This window comes from Oncorhynchus keta, chromosome 16, assembly GCF_023373465.1.
Source record: "Oncorhynchus keta strain PuntledgeMale-10-30-2019 chromosome 16, Oket_V2, whole genome shotgun sequence".
In the NCBI taxonomy this organism is placed as follows: domain Eukaryota; kingdom Metazoa; phylum Chordata; class Actinopteri; order Salmoniformes; family Salmonidae; genus Oncorhynchus; species Oncorhynchus keta.
Genome location: NC_068436.1, coordinates 1,802,047 through 1,824,366, shown reverse-complemented (window position 1 = coordinate 1,824,366; position 22,320 = coordinate 1,802,047). Strand labels below are relative to the sequence as shown.

Here is a 22,320-nt window from a genome sequence, read left to right as displayed (position 1 = left end):
AAGATCAGTATCTAGGGGCAACTTCACCCTACACCATTTTATTGACTACAAGTTAGCACTTCCTAGAAACGAGGAAGTCACTTTTGCTCCTCTGACACTTCTCCGGGGCTGACATCAAAGGATAAAACGTGACATAGTTCAGATCAACCACAAAAACGAAGCGAGCGCAGCCTGCTATTGAAAGGTCTATGGTGACCTTTGGAGCTATGCTTAGCGCTATTTTGATGGGTTTGTAATAAAAAAGGGGGCAAAGCAACAAAGGCAGGAGTCACCTGTGTCCCTCTTAAAGGAGAGGTTTGCAGATAAACTTAATAGCTGCAGGTGCAAGCTTTCCTCATGCTAGCGTCATCATAACCATAAGCCAGGAATATATAAATACACCTGATAGTAACTTTTAGAGCCACTGTACAACGTAAAGTCATTGGATAGGTCAAACTCCATTTCCTAACGTGATTAAGTAACAGATAGGAGTTTTAACCTTGCCTATTTTATAATCTAGATGTTTCCTCAATTCAACGCTGATGTTAAAAGACAGCAGAAATTCCATCCTCTTTATGCGAAGCTACTGCCTGTCTTAGCCACTCGTATCACATGACTGGGGACCTGCATTGTAGTAGGGACAGGGGGGTTTGTTGTATGTTTAAACTACGGGATGATGAGTAAATACTGCAACAGTAGTGCACTACATATAGAGAATAGAGTGCCCATATGGCTCTGGTCAAAGTAGTGCATTATATAGGGTGCCACTGGGCTCTGGTCAAAAGTAGTGCACTATATAGGAAAGAGGGTGACATTTTGGACACAACTTCGGTCAACAAAAGGTCTGTTTGGGCATGCCTGGTTCCCTCTGTGCTGCCTGGCAAATGGAAAAAGGAGGGTGTGCTAATGTTGCATATAAACACGGTATATTGCCATTGATGAAATTACTGGGCTGTTGGGATAGCCTAGTTAGCGACTGGCTAGCAAGGCTAGTGGGCGAGGATGAGGTTGAGTTTAACACCTTGTGCTGGTGTGCTTGTGTTATGGCTGCTTTGCTTGATGCCACTGTAAAACAAAGGATTGCATTGTTTAAACACGTCAGTCATATAGCAACCATTGTCCAAAGCAATAAGGTATGGACGAGGATACATCCTAGGTCGGACCTAGTGTTTACTAGTTTGTTAAAACGTTAGGAATGGGCTATTTCTCAGATTTAGAAACAGAACTAATTAACAAATACATATCTTGGATCAATAGATAAACAAAATTAAATGGGAAATAAACAGACCTTGGAGGGATTTTTTTTTGAATATGGCTCAAAAGAATGAATAAATATGTCAGAGGATACATTTTTTCAGCTGCAAATAGTAGCAGTGGGGACAGCCGTCCAAGCACAACAAAGAGTCTCGCTATTCTGGTGATTGTTTTGGGAGCGGGGAGGCAAACAGCAGAGTTCTAAACGTTTCCCCTTGGGTCTGACCCTCTCCCTTATTCAGTCTCGCGCTTATGGGAAGAGAGCTGAGCTGCTCATGACCTTATTTGGTCGTCATCTGTCTGTTCCTTTGGCTTCCTCTGGGTTTAAAAGGCCCCTCTGCTTTATACAGAGAGCTTCTCCACTTCTACTGCTTTTTATCATCATTTTCTATGCATGTGATTCTTCATGGGGGCTTCCGGTGACATAATCCAGACATGGTTAGGTAAAGGTTACAGATATTTTGTTGATTTTGGCATACGACGCTATTTCCACATTACTCTGATAACTGTCGGATTGTGATTTGGAGTCGGTGTCTTTTGCACCCATGTGTACGTCTAAAATGAGGTGGTTGGTTATAGTAGCTCCAAACACGGGATTCATCAATGTCTTGACGTTGGCTTATGTTTATGAATCGTTTTCTATGAAACCAGGAAGTGAGAGAAATAAACTCACTGTGCCCCAAACTCCAGCGATGGTGGCTGGAAGCGCAGCGGCCTTCCATTCTCCGGCACATAGAACGAGGAGCTGGCGAAAGAAAGACAAAGAGAAGAACACATTTATGTATGTACACGTACACCTATCAACTCAGTGGAGTTCCAATGGGACCGTATCCTATGAAACAAATGAGCGCTCGGGCGACTTGGCAAAACGCTGACTCTCCTATCTAGTGGTGGCCAAATCTTGAGTCCTCTGAGACACTTGATCGTCCTACTCGTGAAAACAAATATACATAAAAATATAACAAAAGGCAGAGAGGGGTGTCACAGATGAATTAGGGGGATTTAAATGGAAGTCTCCCGCTTGCCAAAACCATTTCACACCCCATTGGGTGGGGGGTGGGGGGGCTCAAGTTGAAACACGACAAAGACAGTTCTTTATTAAAAGAGCTGCTTTACAGTGTCTTTGGAAAACTCAAGCCGCATGTGTTGGGAGTTGGACTTAAACCTGCTTTCATCAACACCAATGTGGGTCCTTCTATTTGTGATTGGAATTCTACTCATTTCAATAAGGTAAATAATAGCCTGGTTTCTGTATGTTTGGACACCAAATAGAAGAAAAATGGGAGAGACTGCCTGGACTGTCCAATGAGAAATTACCTATTTTTTTCGTTGCAAAATGTTTTAGATAGTTTTTCGTTGCCGTAATGAACATGCAGCCCTGTATTGCACTGCAAGCGAGCGTCGAGGCACGCAGCAAAAAAACAGTCAATCGCCAGTGACACCGTTACAACAGAAGGTGGTGGTTTCTAATTCTGAGCTTCAATAAGAATAGCTCCTCGGACATCAGACATCACACACACACACATACACACACACCTTCAGTTTCATATTAGAAACTCTAAACTATCAGAGGTGTGAATCCAATGTTGCCAAGGAGCCTTCAATGTTGCACAATTGCCGCAGGTACAAGTATATTCCGTTATGCATCTTATATATCAAACATGTACAGCATACAGATACAGATACAAAGCCTTTGAGCGGAAAAATCGGTCAGACAGCGCGAGAGCTGCGGCTACAGCATCTCAAACAGCAAACGCATACATTGGCAACAGAAGGCAGGCTTCATCACTGTCACACACCACTTTGCAATGAGCTGGAGGCAGTATGCATATACTTAATTGTTTGAAAACTGAACGTATTAATACATATTATGGAGGCATGTCTTACCTTTCGTCAGTCTATATCAGTGGAAGCAATCATTTCATATAAACTTTATTTCACTACCCAGTAGCCACAATCCTAGTCATATTAGCAACCCGTGCTAGTTGTTGCATATTAGATATTAAAATGTCTAAAGGATACTTTCATCTTGGTCACATAAAACCACTTGCATGTGCGGTGCCCTTTTGACAACGGGGATGGATACCCTGGCTGGGTTCTAGTGATGATAAACATGTTTATTTGACACGTTGATTGTTGGAATGGATGGGGATGCCCATCAACTAGCTCAGTGTTTCCCAATCCTAGTCCTGGGGACCCAAATTGATGGGGGCATAAAATAAATCGACAGCTACACATCGGGATATAAAATTTACCATATGTCGTGTTGTTACGCAACAGGACTGTTAAAACGAGCTGCCTGCTAATTATCTATAGGCTGTGTTTCAACTTGTCAATTTCCAATTATTTTCTAACAGTTTGAATTGAAGTGTGTACCGCCTCCTCATTAATTCAAATAGAAGTAGCCCATTTCAGTGTTGTTTGAGGCTTAATTTAGCTGGACAAGCTACAAGCTTCCCTCTTCGAGAAGAGCCCTTCCCCATTTCTTCTGCACAAAGTATGCAGACATTTGCAGTCTTGCACAAACTGGTACATTTTCTGACTGGCCGCTCACATTGTTGCATTGTTGTTTTCCTTACAAATAATAACTTTGGACATGTGTAAGTTGCTATCAAAGTAATTGCCTTATTTTCTGTGTATCGTGTTGTTGCTACTGTAGCATACAGTATGTATGTATGTATGTATGCATGTATGTATGTATGTATGCATGTATGTATGTATGTATGTATGTATGTATGTATGTATGTATGCATGTATACACAGTTTTATTCACGTTTTCAAGTACCGGTGACAAATAATGCATTCTGATTATTGCATAGATTGTAATGGACACCTAGGATGTGTGTAAAATACTTTCTTGGTATTTTGTTGTACTGATTATAATGAGCTACTGCTAAGCTATTTACCAGCAATGTGTGGCGCCATGTTTGTTGACATTATACAATGCATTCTGGGTGTCACGTAAATGTCTGTCAGACCAAAGATATGACGTGAAGGAATGGTTCACTTATCTTTCGAGTAAACTTCCAGAAGTGAATGAAGGAAAGTGGATAATCGTAGATGACACACCCCCTTGAGCATGCATACTGCAAACAGACCAAACTCAGACCAAACTTTCTAGAAAGTGTTTAACTCAATTATTTCGATCAACTTTGCGCTCACCTGTGATGTGACAATTTATAAAATAGTAACTGCCATTAGCTAATTCATATTGTGGTTTCTGTCAGCCGAAAGTGCTCTAAATAGGTAAATCTTCCCTTAGTTAGCGCTAGGACTAATGTAGCATACATTTCCCAGTTTAGATGATTGTGTATGCTGTCACTATTTCTGTGAATGTCTGAACATGACATCCAAAAATAAAACTGTTCACATTCAGGACATAACTTTGTATGGACTGTGTTTGTGGGGAAAAAGTCAATCGAAACCGGACGTTCTAATCACACTGGTTTGAGCGTACGCTGTAGAATGATCACACCCGTTTGTTGGTACATGTGAAAAGGTTAAATAGGGAGCCAATTTGTTTTCAGCACTTATTTCCATGACTGATCAAAAGCCAATTTCTTATGATCTCTCATCTCTCTGAAGCAGTGAGCAAGAGAGTTTGGAACAACGAATCGCAATCAAATCAAAGTATCAACTTGCAATACATATAGAATCATGAGAAACACCAGCATTGCAACACAGGTCCCTGGCAATTCCCAGCCCTACTGGGAAACCAAATGGGTGCACACACCTGCTTCCACTTATCACGTCTTGATGATGAGTTGATAAGTAGAATCAGGTGGGTTAGTGTGCTGTGTTATTGCCAGGGCTAAAACTAAAATGTGCACCTCGTTGGGTCACCAGGACCAGTATTGAGAAACACTAGGCCCTAGGCTATAAGTAGCGGGCTGGTACATTGACAAGTCCATGTACATCAGCTAGGCTAGACTGTCTTGAGACCATGGCAAAATCCACTTGGCTCCAGGATGAAGTTTCCACCCAAGGTACAAATCAAGGATCAGCTTTCCATCCCCCAAGCCTAATCTTAACCATTAGTGGGGAAAATGCTAAACTGACCCAAGATCAGCATTTAGGGGCACCTTCCCCCTACTCCATCTTCCTGAGACCGAGTGGGTTACATTGTCTTGGCACCTGCGACAAGACGGTCAGGTTTGCGCATTAAAAATGGCTCTGTTACACAAATAGCATTTTAAAAAAGAAACCCAGACACAGCCTACAATATATTGTAATGGGAACTCAGTTAGTACACATGCACCCCGCCCACTATCCCTTACTCTCTCACCAAAAATCAACTTGTGCTTTCTATCTGAATGACACACTATATGACGGCAAGTACGAGGTCATTTCTGCCACCCTTCTGCGACCAGTGCGTTGTTTGTGGTGGCCATATGTGTGTGTGATGTCCCATTCCAATGAGCACTGTGACGGGGATCCGCACTGCAGGGAGCCAGCAGCTGCAGTGTGTGAGGAGAACCTGATCTGGCCCTGTTGACAGAGGGCTGACACAGCTGTTCAGTGAGTTGACGGCAGAGACGAAACACTGCTCCTGAAGACCCTAACTAGCTTTAACAATATACAGTGGCAAGAACAAAATGTGCGAAACCTCAATATATTTCTGCATAAAATGGTCACAAAATGTTTTCATCTAGGTCCAACAATCTGCTTAACCTGTTGATCCTACCCCCTACCTTTTCCGAACATGCTGTTAAAATGTTCGGAACATTTCAGCGCCGTGCTACTCATGCCAGGAATATAGTATATGCATATGATTAGTATGTGTGGATAGAAAACACTCAGACGTTTATAAAACTGGTTAAATCACGGCTGTGACTATAACAGAACGTGCGTTTCATCGAAAAGCGCAGGAAAATCTGATCACTGAAAACTGGAAAATATATCAATGCGCCACTTGAATGTATTGTTGAATAGAAACCACAATACCTGGAGCAGAGGTTGCAATACCTACAGCTTCCACACGATGTCAACAGTCTTGTCATTTGCCTAGGATTTGTTTCTTGGTCAAACGGACAAGAGGCAGCCCATTTCTTCCGGTCTCCGACCAGATATTTTGGTTGAGATTTACCCGGACATTATTTCAAGACGTACAGCTATAGAATATACATCGCCTCGTGATCAATTTGATCGATTATTAACGTTTACTAATACCTAAAGTTGCATTACAAAAGTATTTCGAAGTGTTTTGTGAAAGTTTATCGTCGACTTTTTTAATTAAAAAAAATGAAGTTTAGTTATAAAACGCTGTTTTTTTCCTTGATCACACAGTCTTCATAGATCGATATCTAGGCTATATATGGACCGATTTAATCGGAAAAAAGACCCAATAGTGATGTTTATGGGACATCTAGGAGTGCCAACAAAGAAGATGGTCAAAGGTAATGAATGTTTTATATTTTATTTCTGCATTTTGTGTAGCGCCGACTATGCTAATTATTTCGTTTACATCCCCTGCGGGTCTTTAGGGGTGTTGCATGCTATCAGATAATAGCTTCTCATGCTTTCGCCGAAAAGCATTTAAAAAATCTGACTTGTTGGCTGGATTCACAACGAGTGTAGCTTTAATTCAATACCCTGCATGTGTGTTTTAATGAACGTTTGAGTTTTAACGAGTGCTATTAGCATTTAGCGTAGCGCATTTGCATTTCCAGATGTCTAGATGGGACGCCTGCGTGTCGGGTGGAGGTAAGAGGTTAAACTAATAACAAACAATTATACGTTTTCATGTCTTTATTGAACCCAATGTGTAAACATTCACAATGCAGGGGGGGAAAGTATGTGAATCCTTGAATTTATTAACTGGTTGACCCTCCTTTGGCAGCAATAACCTCAACCAAACATTTTCTGTAGTTGTGGATCAGACCTGCACAACGGTCAGGAGGAATTTTGGACCATTCCTCTTTACAAAACTGATTCAGTTCAGCAATATTCTTGGGAGGTCTGGTGTGAACCGTTCTCTTGAAGTCATGCCACAGCATCTCAATTGGATTGAGGTCAGGACTCTGACTGGGCCACTCCAGAAGGTGTATTTTCTTCTGTTGAAGCCATTCTGTTGTTGATTTACTTCCGTGTTTTGGGTCGTTGTCCTGTTGCATCACCCAACTTCAGTTGAGCTTCATGCGTAGTTTTACAAACGTCAGACGTGCAGCAATGTTTTTTTTTGGACAGCATTGGCTTCTTCCGTGGTGTCCTCCCATGAACACCATTCTTGTTTAGTACGTTTTGTAGACCTGTCAACAAAGATGTTGGCATGTTAGAGATTTCTGTAAGTCTTTAGCTGACACTAGGATTCTTCTTAACCTTAGTGAGCATTCTGCTCTGTGCTCTTGCAGTCATCTTTGCAGGACACCCACACCTAGGGAGAGTCGCAACCGTGCTGAAATTTCTCAATTTATAGACAATTTGTCTTACTGATGAACATCAAGGCTTTTAGATATGCTTTTGTAACCCTTTCCAGCTTTATTCAAGTCAACAATTCTTAATATTGGGTATTCTGAGATCTATTTTGTTCAAGGAACGGTTCACATCAGGCAATGCTTCTTAGCAAACTCATTTTCGGAGTGTTTTTTTGTAGGTCAAGGCGGCTCTAACCAACATCTCCAATCTCATCTCATTGATTGGACTCCAGGTTAGCTGACTCCTGACTCCAATTAGCTTTTGGAGAAGTCATTCGCCTAGAGGTTCACATACTTTTCCCAATCTACACTGAATGTTTAAATGATGTATTTAAAGAAAATGATTTTATTTATCTGTTATTAATTTAAGCACACTGTCTATCGTTGTGACAGATGAGATAAAATCTTTTCTGATGACCAATTTATGCAGAAAGAGTTCAAACTTTTTCTTGCCACTGTAGGTGTAGTAGATTGCGGGGTTCAGAATTATACATGAAGTTAGCATGCTCAAGTATGCTGAAGTCAGAAAAGGGAGATCTGTGTTTTAAGAATGTCATCAACAAACTCCAATCATCACCTATAAAAACAGACCCAAGTATACAGCAACTCCCACTAACATCACCAGAACACACAGGGAAACGCTTTGAAACCTCCCTAAAGGAGCACAAACGCAACACTTGGGCTGAAAGAAGACCTCACACACACACACACACCCCTCCCTGCCTGATAACAATCAAATCAACACACTGAAGCCATGTTTTCACACTTTGGAATGGACAACCTCACTCCATCAGTTCCAGATTGTCAGTTTCCTGTCCAAGCTTTCAACAGCTGGGATCTCGACTCACATACCCCGGGAGGGGCGGGAGAGACAGAGTTGAAAGAGAGGCACAGTGGATGGCTACTACTGGGGACTTATTGGATTGTACAGTGTGTACAGACATAGCGAATGTTCTGGACCGCAGAGAGATTGTTGAACTGTATGTCCTGTTTGATGGTGCCTGTTGAGGTGACTCACATCATAAAGCAGACCAGAAGCACTGCTTGCTGTCCTTTCAGTTCTGCTGTCCTGCACTGTCCCTCACTGAGTAACAGGCTACACTGGGCCCAACGTCCTGTAGGTGTAACAGTATAACTTTAGACCGTCCCCTCGCCCATACCCGGGCGCGAACCAGGGACCCTCTGCACACATCAACAACAGTCACCCACGAAGCATCGTTACCCATCGCTCCACAAAAGCCGCGGCCCTTGTAGGGCAAGGGGAACTACTACTTCAAGGTCTCAGAGCAAGTGACGTCACCGATTGAAACACTATTTAGCGCGCACCGCTAACTAAGCTAGCCGTTTCACATCCGTTACATAGTGCTGGGCGATATCTCGTGTGGGGTGATACACTGAGGAACATTTGGAATAGGAATTTGGTTTACTTTCAGAATTGACTGGAGTTGAAATGGAACTGACCTCAACCCTGCTAATGATGGAAGCCTACAGTATAGGCTCCTAATGAGATAAAATGGATTTGAATGGACGCTGTATCAACTAAACTTGTCCAATAGAATCCAATCTGTCGCACTTCATATGTTTATATTATTATAAGATGCATCTTCTGCCATAAAACCCTAGTCCTACTCCAGACTCATGGTTCTAAAAATACTTGTATGTTAAAATGTCTTATTCGGCCTCCCGGGTGGCGCAGTGTATCGCAGTGCTGGCTGTGCCACCAGACTCTGGGTTCGCACCCAGGCTCTGTCGCAGCCGGCCACAACCGGGAGACCCATGGGGCGACAATTGGCCTAGCGTCGTCCGGGTTAGTGAGGGTTTGGCCGGTGGGGATATCCTTGTCTCATCACGCACTAGCGACTCCTGTGGCGGGCCGGACGCAGTGCACGCTATAACCAGGTCGCCAGGTGCACAGTGTTTTCTCCGACACATTGGTGTGGCTGGCTTCCGGGTTGGATGTGCGCTGTGTTAAAGAAGCAGTGCGGCTTGGTTGGGTTGTTTTTCGGAGGACGCATGGCTTTCGACCTGTCTCTCCCGAGCCCGTACGGGAGTTGTAGCGATGAGACAAGATAAGATAGTAGTTCCTAACAATTGGATACCACGAAATTGGGGAGAAAGGGGGGTAAAATTATAAATAAAAATGTCTTCAATGGTCTCCCACGCGCAACACGGTAATCCACCTGCAGAGGTTCTGAATTTAGTTCAGACAGACACTTTGTGGGTGGTTACGAGTCGAAAGGCATTGTCCACTGGCAGCTTCGCCGCGTATAGCATCCTAGGTATCTGCATCGCTGGCCTGCAATGCGGTGTGCTGTGTGGAGATATAAAAAGACAACGGGATAGGAATGGAGGCGGGAGAGGTGAAGGGGAGAAAGTTCATGCTGTGGTCACAGGGCATTGGGTACATGAAGGGCTTGGAAAGAGAGAGAGCGAGATCCTCGACTTTGGTGATGTCATCTATAAAATAGCCTCCAACACTCTACTCAACAAACTGGATGTAGTCTATCACAGTGCCATCCATTTTGTCACCAAAGCTCCATACACTACCCATCATTGCGACCTGTACGCGCTCGTTGGTTGGCCCTTGCTTCATACTCGTCGCCAAACCCAATTGGCTACAGATTATCTACAAGTCTCTGCTCGGTAAAGCCCCGCCTTATCTCAGCTCACCATAGCAGCACCCACTCGAAGCACGCGCTCCAGCAGATAGATCTCACTGGTCACCCCCAAAGCCAATTCCTCCTTTGGCCGTCTTTCCTTCCAGTTCTCTGCTGCCCATGACTGGAACGAATTGCAAAAATCTCTGAAGCTGGAAACTACCTCACTAGCTTTAAGCACCAGCTGTCAGAGCAGCTTACAGATCACTGCACCTGTACATAGCCCATCTGTAAACAGCCCATCTATCTACCTACCTCATCCCCATACTAGGTATTTATTTATTTAGCTCCTGTGCACCCCAGTATCTCTACCTGCACATTCATCTTCTGCCGAGCTACCATTCCAGTGTTTAATTGCTATATTGTAATTACTTCGCCACCATGGCCTATTTATTTCCTTAACTTACCTCATTTGCACTCACTGTATATAGACTTTTTGTTTTTAAATGTTTTACTGTATTATTGACTGTATGTTTTGTTTAATTCATGTGTAACTCTGTTGTATGTGTTGAATTGCTACGCTTTATGTTGGCCAGGTCGCAGTTGCAAATGAGAACTTGTTCTCAACTAGCCTACCTGGTTAAATAAAAGGTGAAATAAAATAAACAAAATATACATTTGTGGAATTAAATTGGCAGCATACAGATACAGAGCCTTTAAGTGTAAAATCTGTCAGATTGCGCTAAATATCTATTAGTTTGGGATATATCATCTCACAACTGTCCCAGAGTCTGTTTGGAATAGGGTATTTCTTTCTCGACAAGGTGACCAATAGAATAGGTAAACCTTTCTACTGTGGGGGATAGTAGATTGACAGGCTAGTGATTTTGCTGTTGGTTACTTGTCTTTGTTGAGGAAATGGAAACGTGGAGAGTTATTCTAACGTCTTCAAAGTGCACGTCAGAATTCAGTAAGACATTGTTGCATCCTCGACTTGCATGTTCTGTTAATATAAATGACCATAATCTAAAATGTGATTCCTGTCGTCATTCTGAGCAACGTGGGTGGAAGGCCTTATCAGGTCACACACCCAATGCATATGGGTCTGGTACATTTCTGAAATTTCCGGTAAATTAAAATGTTGCCGCTCAAATGCCCGGTGCCACAGTTCCTTAAATGAAACCCTGCTCCAAACTGAGGCAGGCCATGTCTTGTGCGAGCTACTTCCCTCAAAAAAAAAAAAAAAAACACTGACTGATGAGTGCCCAGTGAGTCAGGAGGCCCAAGGCCATTCACTTTGCCAGCCAGATCCAAGAGATGAAATCAAAATGATGAAATCTACATTCTGCCCCAAGTTAACCCTCTCACAGCTAACTTGCGACATCAATAGCTACATTAACATCAAGCTACATGTAGGCTACGGATGTAGCGACAACAAGACACAAGTCAATTCTAGACAACACAATCGTTACGACAAAATAGGCTACATTGTTAACTCGTCTTTAAAATGTCCAGAATGTGATCTGATCAGAATCACATTGAAGCTTTCTGACAAAAAAAGTATTCCCAGGCTACATGTATGAAAGAGGAAACAGAGCGGGTTGTGGCTTCCATCCCTCACAATCTAGGCTTATAGATGGCTGCAATGGGGGTGTCTGACACGTACAGTCTTTGCTGAGACATGTTTTACATGGCAGGATTTGCATAGCGTTGAAGGTTACAACAATTCACCTGTCATCCGACGTGCCAAGAAAGATCAGCCGTCTCCATTTTCACATTATCTGCATTTTGACTAGAAAGAAGTGACATTCATGGGAATGTTTTGAGGAGAGAACAGTTGGGTCTTAAATAGCTTGCAGACATCAAATGCACCATGGACTAAATGTGCTTGAAAAGACAAGGCTCTTACGTAACTCAAAACCACCCATCTCCTTAGATACCAAGGTAAAAGTAGGGTATCTACACATTCACATGGACAGTGTGAAACTGTTGCTCAATAGGTACACTGAGCCAAAATATAAACGCAACATGCAACAATTTAATAGTTTTTTTTAATGAGTTACAGTTCATATGAGGAAATCAGTCAATTGAAATAAATTCATTAGGCCCTAATCTATAGATTTCACATAACTGGGAATACAGATATGCATCAGATACCGTAACAAAAAAAATAAAATGGGCCTCACAATCGTGTCCCAGTATTTTTGTGCATTCAAATTGCCATCAGTAAAATACAATTGTGTTCATTGTCAGTAGCTTATGCCTGCCCATACCATAACCCCCCCATGGGCACTTTGTTCACAATGTTATGAGCAAACCGCTCGCCCACGCAAGACCATACACGTGGTCTGCAGTTGTGAAGCCGGTTGGACATACGGCCAAATTCTCTAAAATGATGTTGGAGGTGGCTTATGGTAAAGAAATGAACATTCAAATCTCTGGCAACAGCTGTGGTGGACATTCCCGAAGTCACCATGACAATTGCACGCTCCCTCAACTTGAGACATCTGAGACATTGTGTTGTCTGTCAAAACTTAATTTTATAGACTGGCCTTTTATTGTCCTCAGCACAAGGTGCACCTTTGTAATAATCATGCTGTTTAAATCAGCTTTTTGATATACCACCCATCAGGTGGATGGATTATCTTGGCAAAGAAGAAATGCTCACTAACAGGAATGTAAAAAATGTTGTGCATAACATTTGAGAAAAATACGCTTTTGGGCGTATGAAACATTTCTGGGATCTTTTGATTCAGCTCATGAAACATGGAACATGTTGCGTTTATATATATATTTAGTGTAGTAACTTCAGTCGACTAAAATGTCCCTATGTCACGAAAACAGTAATGAGCCTAAAAAGCAGCTCACTGAGAGAAAACGAGAGAGACAGAGAGTGTCTACAACCTGTACAGGTTTCAACAGGAAGTTGGGGTTAATTTGAATATTGCAGGTGCCCACTGTTTCACTCTGTCCTAACAGCCTAATTGGGCCAAAACAGATTTCATCACGGCGCAGACTGTTGACAGGGAACAAGAGTTTACATACGGGAAGGTCTCTTCTGACTTGGGTTGTATTCATTAGGGCACGCAACGGAAAACGTTTGAAAATGTTTTGCAACAGAAAACGATATTGACCGTTTATTATTGGACAAGCCCAGGAAGTCCCTTCCCGTTTCAGTCGTTTCTTAAGTTTGGTGCCTAATGAACAACAACTATGCTAACTCTGCTCTGACACTGATAAACTCTAAACTCTGAACCCTGTTCAGTGATTAATGTCCCGACCCGTGTGGTGCATTATAAAGATAAGCTGAAATTTGTCACTTGGTTGCCTCTACAGCCAGACACATGTACCCAGCCAAACACATTCACTAAAAATGCATCTGTCAGATGTCCAGATTGAAACCATTTTAGTTGTATTTTGCTACCCTTGGACTGCGAGTAAAACATTTTATTGGTTGCACTGATGAGAGCTGCACATACTATCTGGTCACCTCAATCATCCTATAGTTTGGGTGGATGAAACCGTGATTTGTTAAATAGTAAACTGCATTAACCTTCCTGCAATAAAAGTGTCTGGCCGTCCACTGTGCCTGCCCGTTTCGATGGGGCCGGCTGCTGTAATGAGCACCTCGTGATTGTATAACATTTCAAAATGCAATTGCGGGTATTAAAGATATTTAAAGAACGATCATTGGGCTCAAAGCACACTGTTTATAATCAAGATATCTGATATGGCTTTGAAATACAGAGCGAGCAAAATTTCACATTGGCCATTGTGAGTGCACTTATTTTATTTCACCTTAATTTAACTAGGCAAGTCAAATTCTTATTTACAGTGACGGCCAAACCCTAACGACGCTGGGCCTATTGTGCACCGCCCAATCCCAGCCGGTTGTGATACAGCCTGGAATCGAACCAGGCCTGTAGTGTCACCTCTGCGATGCAGTACTTAGACCGCTGCTCCACTCGAGTGCCACTCACTAGGCCACATTGCAAAGTTATTTTTAGGACATTACATTTACTGTTAGATGAATATAGGCCAAAATATAATGCACACAAAGGCAAAATCTAATGAAAAATCAAAATAACAATCAAATTATAATAACATTGACAGTAAAATAATTAAAGCCATATTGTCAACCCAAAATTCCTGACAATCACTGCAGTAGGTCTCAAAAATCTGATCAACTTAATATCTTTACACTACGCAACTGCACTTTCAGCAATGTATGATGATAGCCAAGTAGGGGGGAAAAAGCTATGGCAAAACTCGCCTACACCCCTTTGTGGTCGGTCATACAGCATAACCAACTCGTGAAGAGAGTGAAGCTCAGAGATAAGAATTTGAGACTGTGGCAGTTGGCAAATTCTGTTGACGACCGTCTTGTATCCAACTCCCTCATCTGTGCGAGCGCAATTATCGGGTGTCTGTTTCACGGCTCCAATGACCTGCCTGTAGGGGAGAGGAGAGCTCTGGCATTAGCGCTGTGTGCTAGCTAATTAAAGTTGTACAACTGAAATGTTGTACAACTGAAATGTTGTACAACTGAAATGTGTCTTCCGCATAATAATGTTGTTCTGAATCAGAGGTGCAGGGGGCTGCCTTAAATCAAAAACCACGTCTTCGGCACCCGGGGAGCAATGTGTTAACTGCCTTGCTCAGGTCAGCTTGGGGATTCAAACCAGCAACCTGTTGGTTACTGGCCCAACACTAACCACTAGACTACCTGCCGCCCCAGGAAGAAGGGAGGAAGAAAGAGAGCTAAATATATCTACGGTGAAACAAAGCTATCATAAGTGTGCATTACAATATGAAAGCCCCGGCTAGAGCACTAGTTATTAGCGTCCCTCTTGCTCTCGCCAATACAATGTGCTATTATGGTGAGACAAAGCTTTTTCCCCACCGCCAAAGGAGATGAGAGGTAGTAGAGTAAAAGGTGGGGGACGACGTCATTATATCAGAGTAGCCCCTATTGTTTTAGTCTGTAAGACCTCTCCCACTGGGATCATTATGACACATCACCGGCAACGTGAAGCGGAAAGGGAAAAACCAATGGCTATTCAAAAGATATTGAGACTGAAGAGCCTTAATAGGCCAATGACAACAAACGGAAATCCATTTATACTGGAAAACACCCATTTTTAAAAAATATATTTCAAATCATGATGATACTTCAGCATAACTTGATCAGGTAAAACTACCTGCAGAACAAAATCATTTATTTTATACCCTTACTTATAATTCTTAAAATCTCAATTTGTACCGAGATTTGAAGGGTTAACCTCTGGCTAGTGGGCCTAAATACCTCACTGAGGGGCTGCTGGTGGTGGGTCTATCTGCGTCATGGTGAGCAATAGGAGGCTTGGCTGGCTCCGGGGACGCTGGAGAGGAGCAGAGAGGAGAGTGGGTGCAGGAACGGCAGGAGGTGTGAAAATTAGCACTCCCCACCGCTCAGCTGCCAGCTTTGCACTGGGTCATTGCAGATAGGGAGCGAGAGAGGGAGGGAGAGAGAGACGAGCGGGCAGAAATAGGGGAAAGGGAGACGTGCACGCAAAGCCGCATACACACAATACACACATCCTAAAAAAGGGTTTGATACGGCTCTCTATACATTGAGGCCTATCAGTTCAGATAGCGCTTTAGCATAATGGACTCATAGCAACAGCTGCTACGCAGAGAACGCCATGGGAGATCTGAGCAGTACTGACCATTTTCATGCCAAAGAAAATATGACACTGCTTCAGCACACTGAAAGCCACAGGTTTGACTGAAAAGTAAATTCCTTTCACGAGAGAACATTACCATCACTCCTCGGCTCAAAACGTAAAATCACTATCCATTAGATTTAAAGTAAGCATGATCTTGGTTTTCCCCTTATTTAGGGCAATATTGGTTCCTTTTCATTTCTGTGTTTCTGCTTGGTTTGGCATGAATTTGACATGATTGATTTAGCCACGGAATGATCTCACTTTCAGGTCAGGCGAGAGGAAGGGGGCTTATCTTACTCCTCTTACGCCTCGATCACACAGACATCGCTATAGCGGAAAATGGTAAACGGCATCATCTGGATATGTGTGCAACAAAAAGTTCAACATTCACCTTCTGCTACCATTTGTCAAGCAGTCTACGCATACAGTTGGATTGCACACGTTCGATAAATCCAACGTAGGCCCCACACAGAACGCACTGCAACGCAACGCTGCAAGGCAAACGCAGCGTTCCATTGGAAATGAATGTACTTCTGGTGTATCAAAATGCAATGGGCCTCTGTGGCGTGGGCCTCTGCTGGGCCTCTCGGTGTGATCCTCTGTGGCGTGGGCGTGGCGTGGGCCTCTGTGGCGTGGGCCTCTGTGGCGTGGGCCTCTGTGGGCCTCTGTGGCTGTGCTGTGGGCCTCTGTGGCGTGCCTCTGTGGCGCCTCTGTGCGTGGGCCTCTGTGCGTGGGCCTCTGTGGCGTGGGCGCGGGCCTCTGTCTGTGGCGTGGGCCTCTGTGGCGTCTGTGGCCTCTGTGGCGTGGGCCTCTGTGGCGTGGGCCTCTGTGGCGTGGGCCTCTGTGCGTGGGCCTCTGTGCGTGGGCCTCTGTGCGTGGGCCTCTGTGCGTGGGCCTCTGTGCGTGGGCCTCTGTGCGTGGGCCTCTGTCTGTGCGTGGGCCTTCTCTGTGCGTGGGCCTCTGTGCGTGGGCCTCTGTGCGTGGGCCTCTGTGCGTGGGCCTCTGTGCGTGGGCCTCTGTGCGTGGGCCTCTGTGCGTGGGCCTCTGTGCGTGGGCCTCTGTGCGTGGGCCTCTGTGCGTGGGCCTGACTCAGCATGCGAAATGCATGACTTCACACACGGCTTCAATACCCACGTCGCTGTAGCAGGGAGAGAGAAAAACAAAAAAACACAACCAACTGCAAAAGGGTGGCGATGTCATCACCTGCCCAAACACTAAAAAAATACCACACTGAGGTTAGTAGTCAATAGTAATAGAGAATGAAGTCCTAGGGCGCTGGTCAAATGCAGTGCACAACATAGGGAATAGGGTGCCATTTGTGACACAACCCTTATACCATCTAAAAGGAAGTGAACACAGAGTGGAGTGAATTAATACCCAAGTTAATGTTCATGTATCATGTTCATACTACTTAGATCATCGTTCACACTCTAGATAGATCAGAGGTGACAGAAGTTCACAGTTCATGGGCAATGCCAATGCCATGTGTGTATTTGAATTGGCAATGCACACAACAGTGTCATCCACCAGGCCTAGCCTAAAAATTAGGTCGATAGTTACAGTACATATCGATATCATATTTTTGACAATATATCATATTGCAGGGGTCTCCAACCTTTTCTAGTATGAGCTACTTTAACAAGATAAACAGTAAAAAAGTGTCATGAGCTCCTCATTTTATTCCAGCTTTCAAATAAGTGTACAAGAGAACATAGTTTATGTTCTGTCAATATACCTGGTAAAATAATGGTTCATAAACAACTAAAAAATCAGTGATATATTTTCAAAAATTGTGTTCAGTTTTGTTTGTCAATCTTCAAATTACAGCAAGTGATGAAATTGCTGTTTAATGTGCCGGTCTAGTGATGGTTGTGTAGTGCTGCTGCTTCACTTCAAAATGTGCAAATAATAGATACAAATGCTATACTTACTCATGATATACTTCTGCCAGGTAAGCTTCATTTGCAGTTAACATTTCATTGATAAGGTTTAGGGGATAGTATTTCTGTCATGCCAAAACACTAATCAGATCAACTGGCTACACACGAACTGACAAACAAATGCGCGCATCACATAGACGGGTAATATTGCAGGAAAGCAATTGGCAGACATTGTGTAAGGTTTGACTTTTAGGCCAATAGTGGCTAACAGGTGTGGGATAATGTCAGAGCTGTGTTGATTAGATAGTAGCTGGGAGTTTACGGTGTCTGATACTTGTGAGATTTGTTTGACAGTTTGGGGTGGAAACGCATAAAAATTGCAGGCACTTTCAAAATAGTACGGCGAGCTACCTGTTGCTTGGCGATCAACCTGTTGGAGACCCGTTATATATCGTATCCTTTTGACAATATTGCAGTATTGTTTTTGCTCTAGTTGGCTGTACCTACACCAATTGTTTTAGGAATTTTCACATTTTAGTCATTTAGCAGACACTCTTATCCAGAGTGACTTACATAAGCGCCATGCTCTACCAACAGCCACACGGGGAGGACTGTTCTCCATCGTTTAGCACTTATTTCTACGACTGATCAAAACTTGTTGTTTTCTCATGGCTCTCTCGTTCCTCCGCAGCAGACATATGGTGATCAACACTTTTGGAACGTCAAATTGCAATAAAATCCATGTACCGAATCGTGAGAGCTGCAATACATATCGTATCGGCACCTAAGTATCGTGATAATATCGGACTGATTTTCCATGTCTTTATGTTTGGCAAGACAGCTCTGCTTCTCACTGTAGTAGGTTGTAGTCTAGATTTTGGTTATTTGGATCTCCATTCGCCTTTTATTTATGGTGTTTGTTTACTGTTAATGTAACTAGCCTAAACATAGATTTTGTCATGCCTTTATCCATCTGATATTTTGCTTTCTACCTACTTGGTACCACTTTTGTGCTATTCGCATTCGCAGCTGTGTTGGTATTCCAAGCCAAACTGCTATTCAGTATTTTTGTTTGCGAGCATTAATAACTAGTCTACTACTTTCAGCATTCGGTTTGCATTATTTTAGTAATAGCGTGTAGGGCGATGTCAATTCTGCTGATACAGCGCAGTGGAGATTGGCCTCAAATCTGTAGCCTACCTTTCACTTCAAAAGCAATTCATTGTCTCAGAGAGATTTGAACTTTGTTTATTGTGGTATAGTGTGAAATAAGCAGAATTCAATACAATTCCAATGCAAGAACCCCCTAAAAACAGTGTCCCCTTGGCCACTTTATCCTGGCGTCGGGTCTGGAGAGAAGCAGATAAGTAGACTGGTTAGGGGATGCGGCTGGCTGCTCACACGCTCATTCAGATATGACATCTGACATCACGCTCTGAAATCTGATATTCTATGTGTAGGACACACAGGGATGCATTCTGTGTTCAGTCACTAATTCTGTAATGAGAAACATGCACCATTATTCATTGGCGGGTGGTAATGTTAGCTTGCCATCTTAGATGCTAATGTAGCTAGCTAGCTAATCTTAACAACTGTGTGAAATAATTTGCGCTATTGAAACATTCACGCAACTAAAATTTGCTTCTATCAACTATAACCACAATATTATTTCTAACACAGGTTGCTTAAATCGCGTTGCATTCCAAATTTCCCAGTCAGGAACAAAGTTTCTTGAGTGGAGTGAGTGATGACACAGCTGCCATGCAACATGAAACATTCACCACCCCCATGTGCCAAGTCGATGAGAATAAGGTCTTAAGCAGCCTATAACAAAATCTTAAGGAACATCCCAGTCTTTTGCACAAGCACTTAAAATGTACAGTAGGCAGCAACATCCAGTTGAGAAATAGCTGAAATCCACACTATGGCACACTCTTACGCTCACACTTCCTGGCTATGGCATGACTTCCTCCCACAATATTTCCACTTTGGTGGTCAAACAAATGTCAAAATATATATTGTGATGAAGGCATTTAAACGATACAGATATCTTCAACACCACAGAAGTGGTTACTATAATGAACAAAAATCTAAATGCAACGATTTGACTCATTTACAGTTCATATAAGCAAATAAGTCATTTGAAATAAATTCATTAGGCCCTAATCTATGGATTTCACATGACTGGGCAGGGGCGCGGGCATGGGTGGGCCCAGCCAATCAGAATGAGTTTTTCCACACAAAAGGGCTTTCTTACTAACAGAAATGTCTCACACGATCCCACAGATGAAGAAGGCGGATTTGGAGGTCCTGGGCTGGCACGTTTACACGTGGTCTATTGCCGAATTATCTGAAACAACGCTGGGAGGTGGCTTATGTATGAGAAATGAACATTAAAATACACACCATTACAGAAAAAAGCTTTTTGTGCATATGGAACACTTCTGGGATCTTTTATTTCAGCTCATGAAACATGGGACACTTTACATGTTGTGTTTATATTTTGGTTCAGTAGAAATATTGTCTGCATTGTGCGCCGTCTAAATTAGCCTTTCAATATTTTCTGGTGCCTACCAAATATAGGCAAAGACTACAAAACAATATGCTGAGACTCAAAGCAGTATTTAGCAACAAACAATAAGGAACTAGCAGAGTGACCAATTCACAATAAGAAACACTGCTCTTCAAATATTGGGAGCTTCCTCCCTGCCCATATGTAACAAGTAAAAAAACAAAACAAGGAGCCAAATGTCCCTTGTTTCAATAGAAGTGTAAGGGCTGTACTTCAAGTCGAGCCCAGGACACCAATCAATGTGAGTCAGGCCATTGTTATTCTCCATTACATAAGGGCTGCTCTCCACCTCTTATCTCCGTCAGTCCACAGTCATAATCGCTAGTTAGTTCATACCCTGTCAGATAGCATTAACCCCAGCTCTGTTTGTCAATGCGGAAGAGGTGCGTGCACAGGGAAAGTGAACTTGGGGGGGACACGCAAACTTTTTAGGATGACGACACTGCACGCTCCCTCACTCAGACACACAGGGTCAGGTGGCTTTATATAGGTCTACTGTTTGTTAAAGGAGGAGAGAGCAGAGCTACCCTGCGTGTGGGGCACCCACTCTCCTGCGTGTTTATTTTCAAAAAGCCACAGCCCCTCAGCAAGCATGGTGTGTGCCCCAGACCTTGTTTTTGTCCACAGACAGTGCAGAAATAAGTTATGTTCGGTCATCATTTGATCCCCGGATCTACCTAAATAAAGTAAACATTAGCGGTGACCTTATTTGAACCAGTTAAACCATCAAACATGCTTCAAGGGAGAGAGGTGAGGACCCAGCCGAGAAAATTGGTCAGCTGTTCATACGACACTCCACCTTGTGTAGAGTATAACATAGAGCCAGGGGGTTTCCCTGATCAGAAAGAACTCCAGGCCCTGATCAGGAAGAACTGAAGAGAAAAACTCCAGGCCCTAGTGATAAGACATCGCTTTGGTTCAGAACATTTGTCCCTCAGCAACATGCAACAGGTTGGTAAAGTTGGTCAAAACCACCATTTAATAATAACAAAACCTGCTGACAAACTCAAATCTTCCTGGCAATTGCAATATGCGCAATGTAGGAAAATAGCTGAAACTATGCATTCTATTTTTTTGTTGTTGCCCAGAACCTAAAATGATTGATGTGGGTTAGGGCTGACCCCCTTTAGTTGACTGGTCGATTGTTTGGTCGATAGGCTGTTGATTATCGTAGATTTTAGTCGAGCAGTAACAAAGTCTGAGTGGACTGCTGCATTGTGGAAGCCATGGGGATGGCACAGTCCATCACTCTATGACATGTGCTACTGAAATTGTATATGGTTACATTATGTAAGAACGGTGCAACACAAATAAAAATGATATTATTTTATAAGAAATGCATTTTCTCCCGCGTTAGATAGTGGTCGCTGTCGCAAGTTATAAAATGCATCAGTGCGCTGTTGAATTGGTGCCTTTTCCTAGACCATGTTGCTATGTGCACACATTTAAACCAGCATATTGGTGTTGAGAACAATGCGGTGGAGGTAGCAGCGGAGTGAGGAGACGAGAATTACAAGCCTTAATTACCTAAGAAAAGTGAGGAGAGCGGAGACTAACGTAGGTCTATAATCAATAGCCTAACTTAAAAGGTGCCTGGCTTTATAAATCATCCATATATAGACAGAAATAAGACCGATCCTGCTTCTGTTTGAGTGTTTAATAGCCTACTGATTCCGTGAGCGCCAAGCCTCACAAAACCACGTCGGATAAACAAAATCTGGCTGTTTTTAATCTTTGCTATAACGTAAAAGGCTGGACCAGCCTCTCTGGTATTAGTTATTTAGTATTGTTACACTGTTCCAAATAGAACAATTATATTTATAATAACCCTCCTTTTTCCTTGATCTTGTTATTATTATTATTATTATTATGATGATCACTATAATAAGTAATGTCATTATCATTAGTAGGCTTTAG

The 22,320-nt window shown here is 42.9% G+C and overlaps 1 protein-coding gene across 5 annotated transcripts in view; it reads right to left on the bottom strand.

The window, feature by feature from the left end:
• Positions 1-22,320, bottom strand: part of tmem131l (transmembrane 131 like) — a 92,350-nt gene that overhangs the window by 42,588 nt on the left and 27,442 nt on the right. For all 5 annotated transcript variants that reach the window (XM_035789092.2, XM_035789091.2, XM_035789088.2 and 2 more), the window contains exon 4: positions 1,907-1,978. In XM_035789092.2, the coding sequence (XP_035644985.1) occupies positions 1,907-1,978 (72 nt within the window). The remainder of the gene's footprint in view (positions 1-1,906; positions 1,979-22,320) is intronic.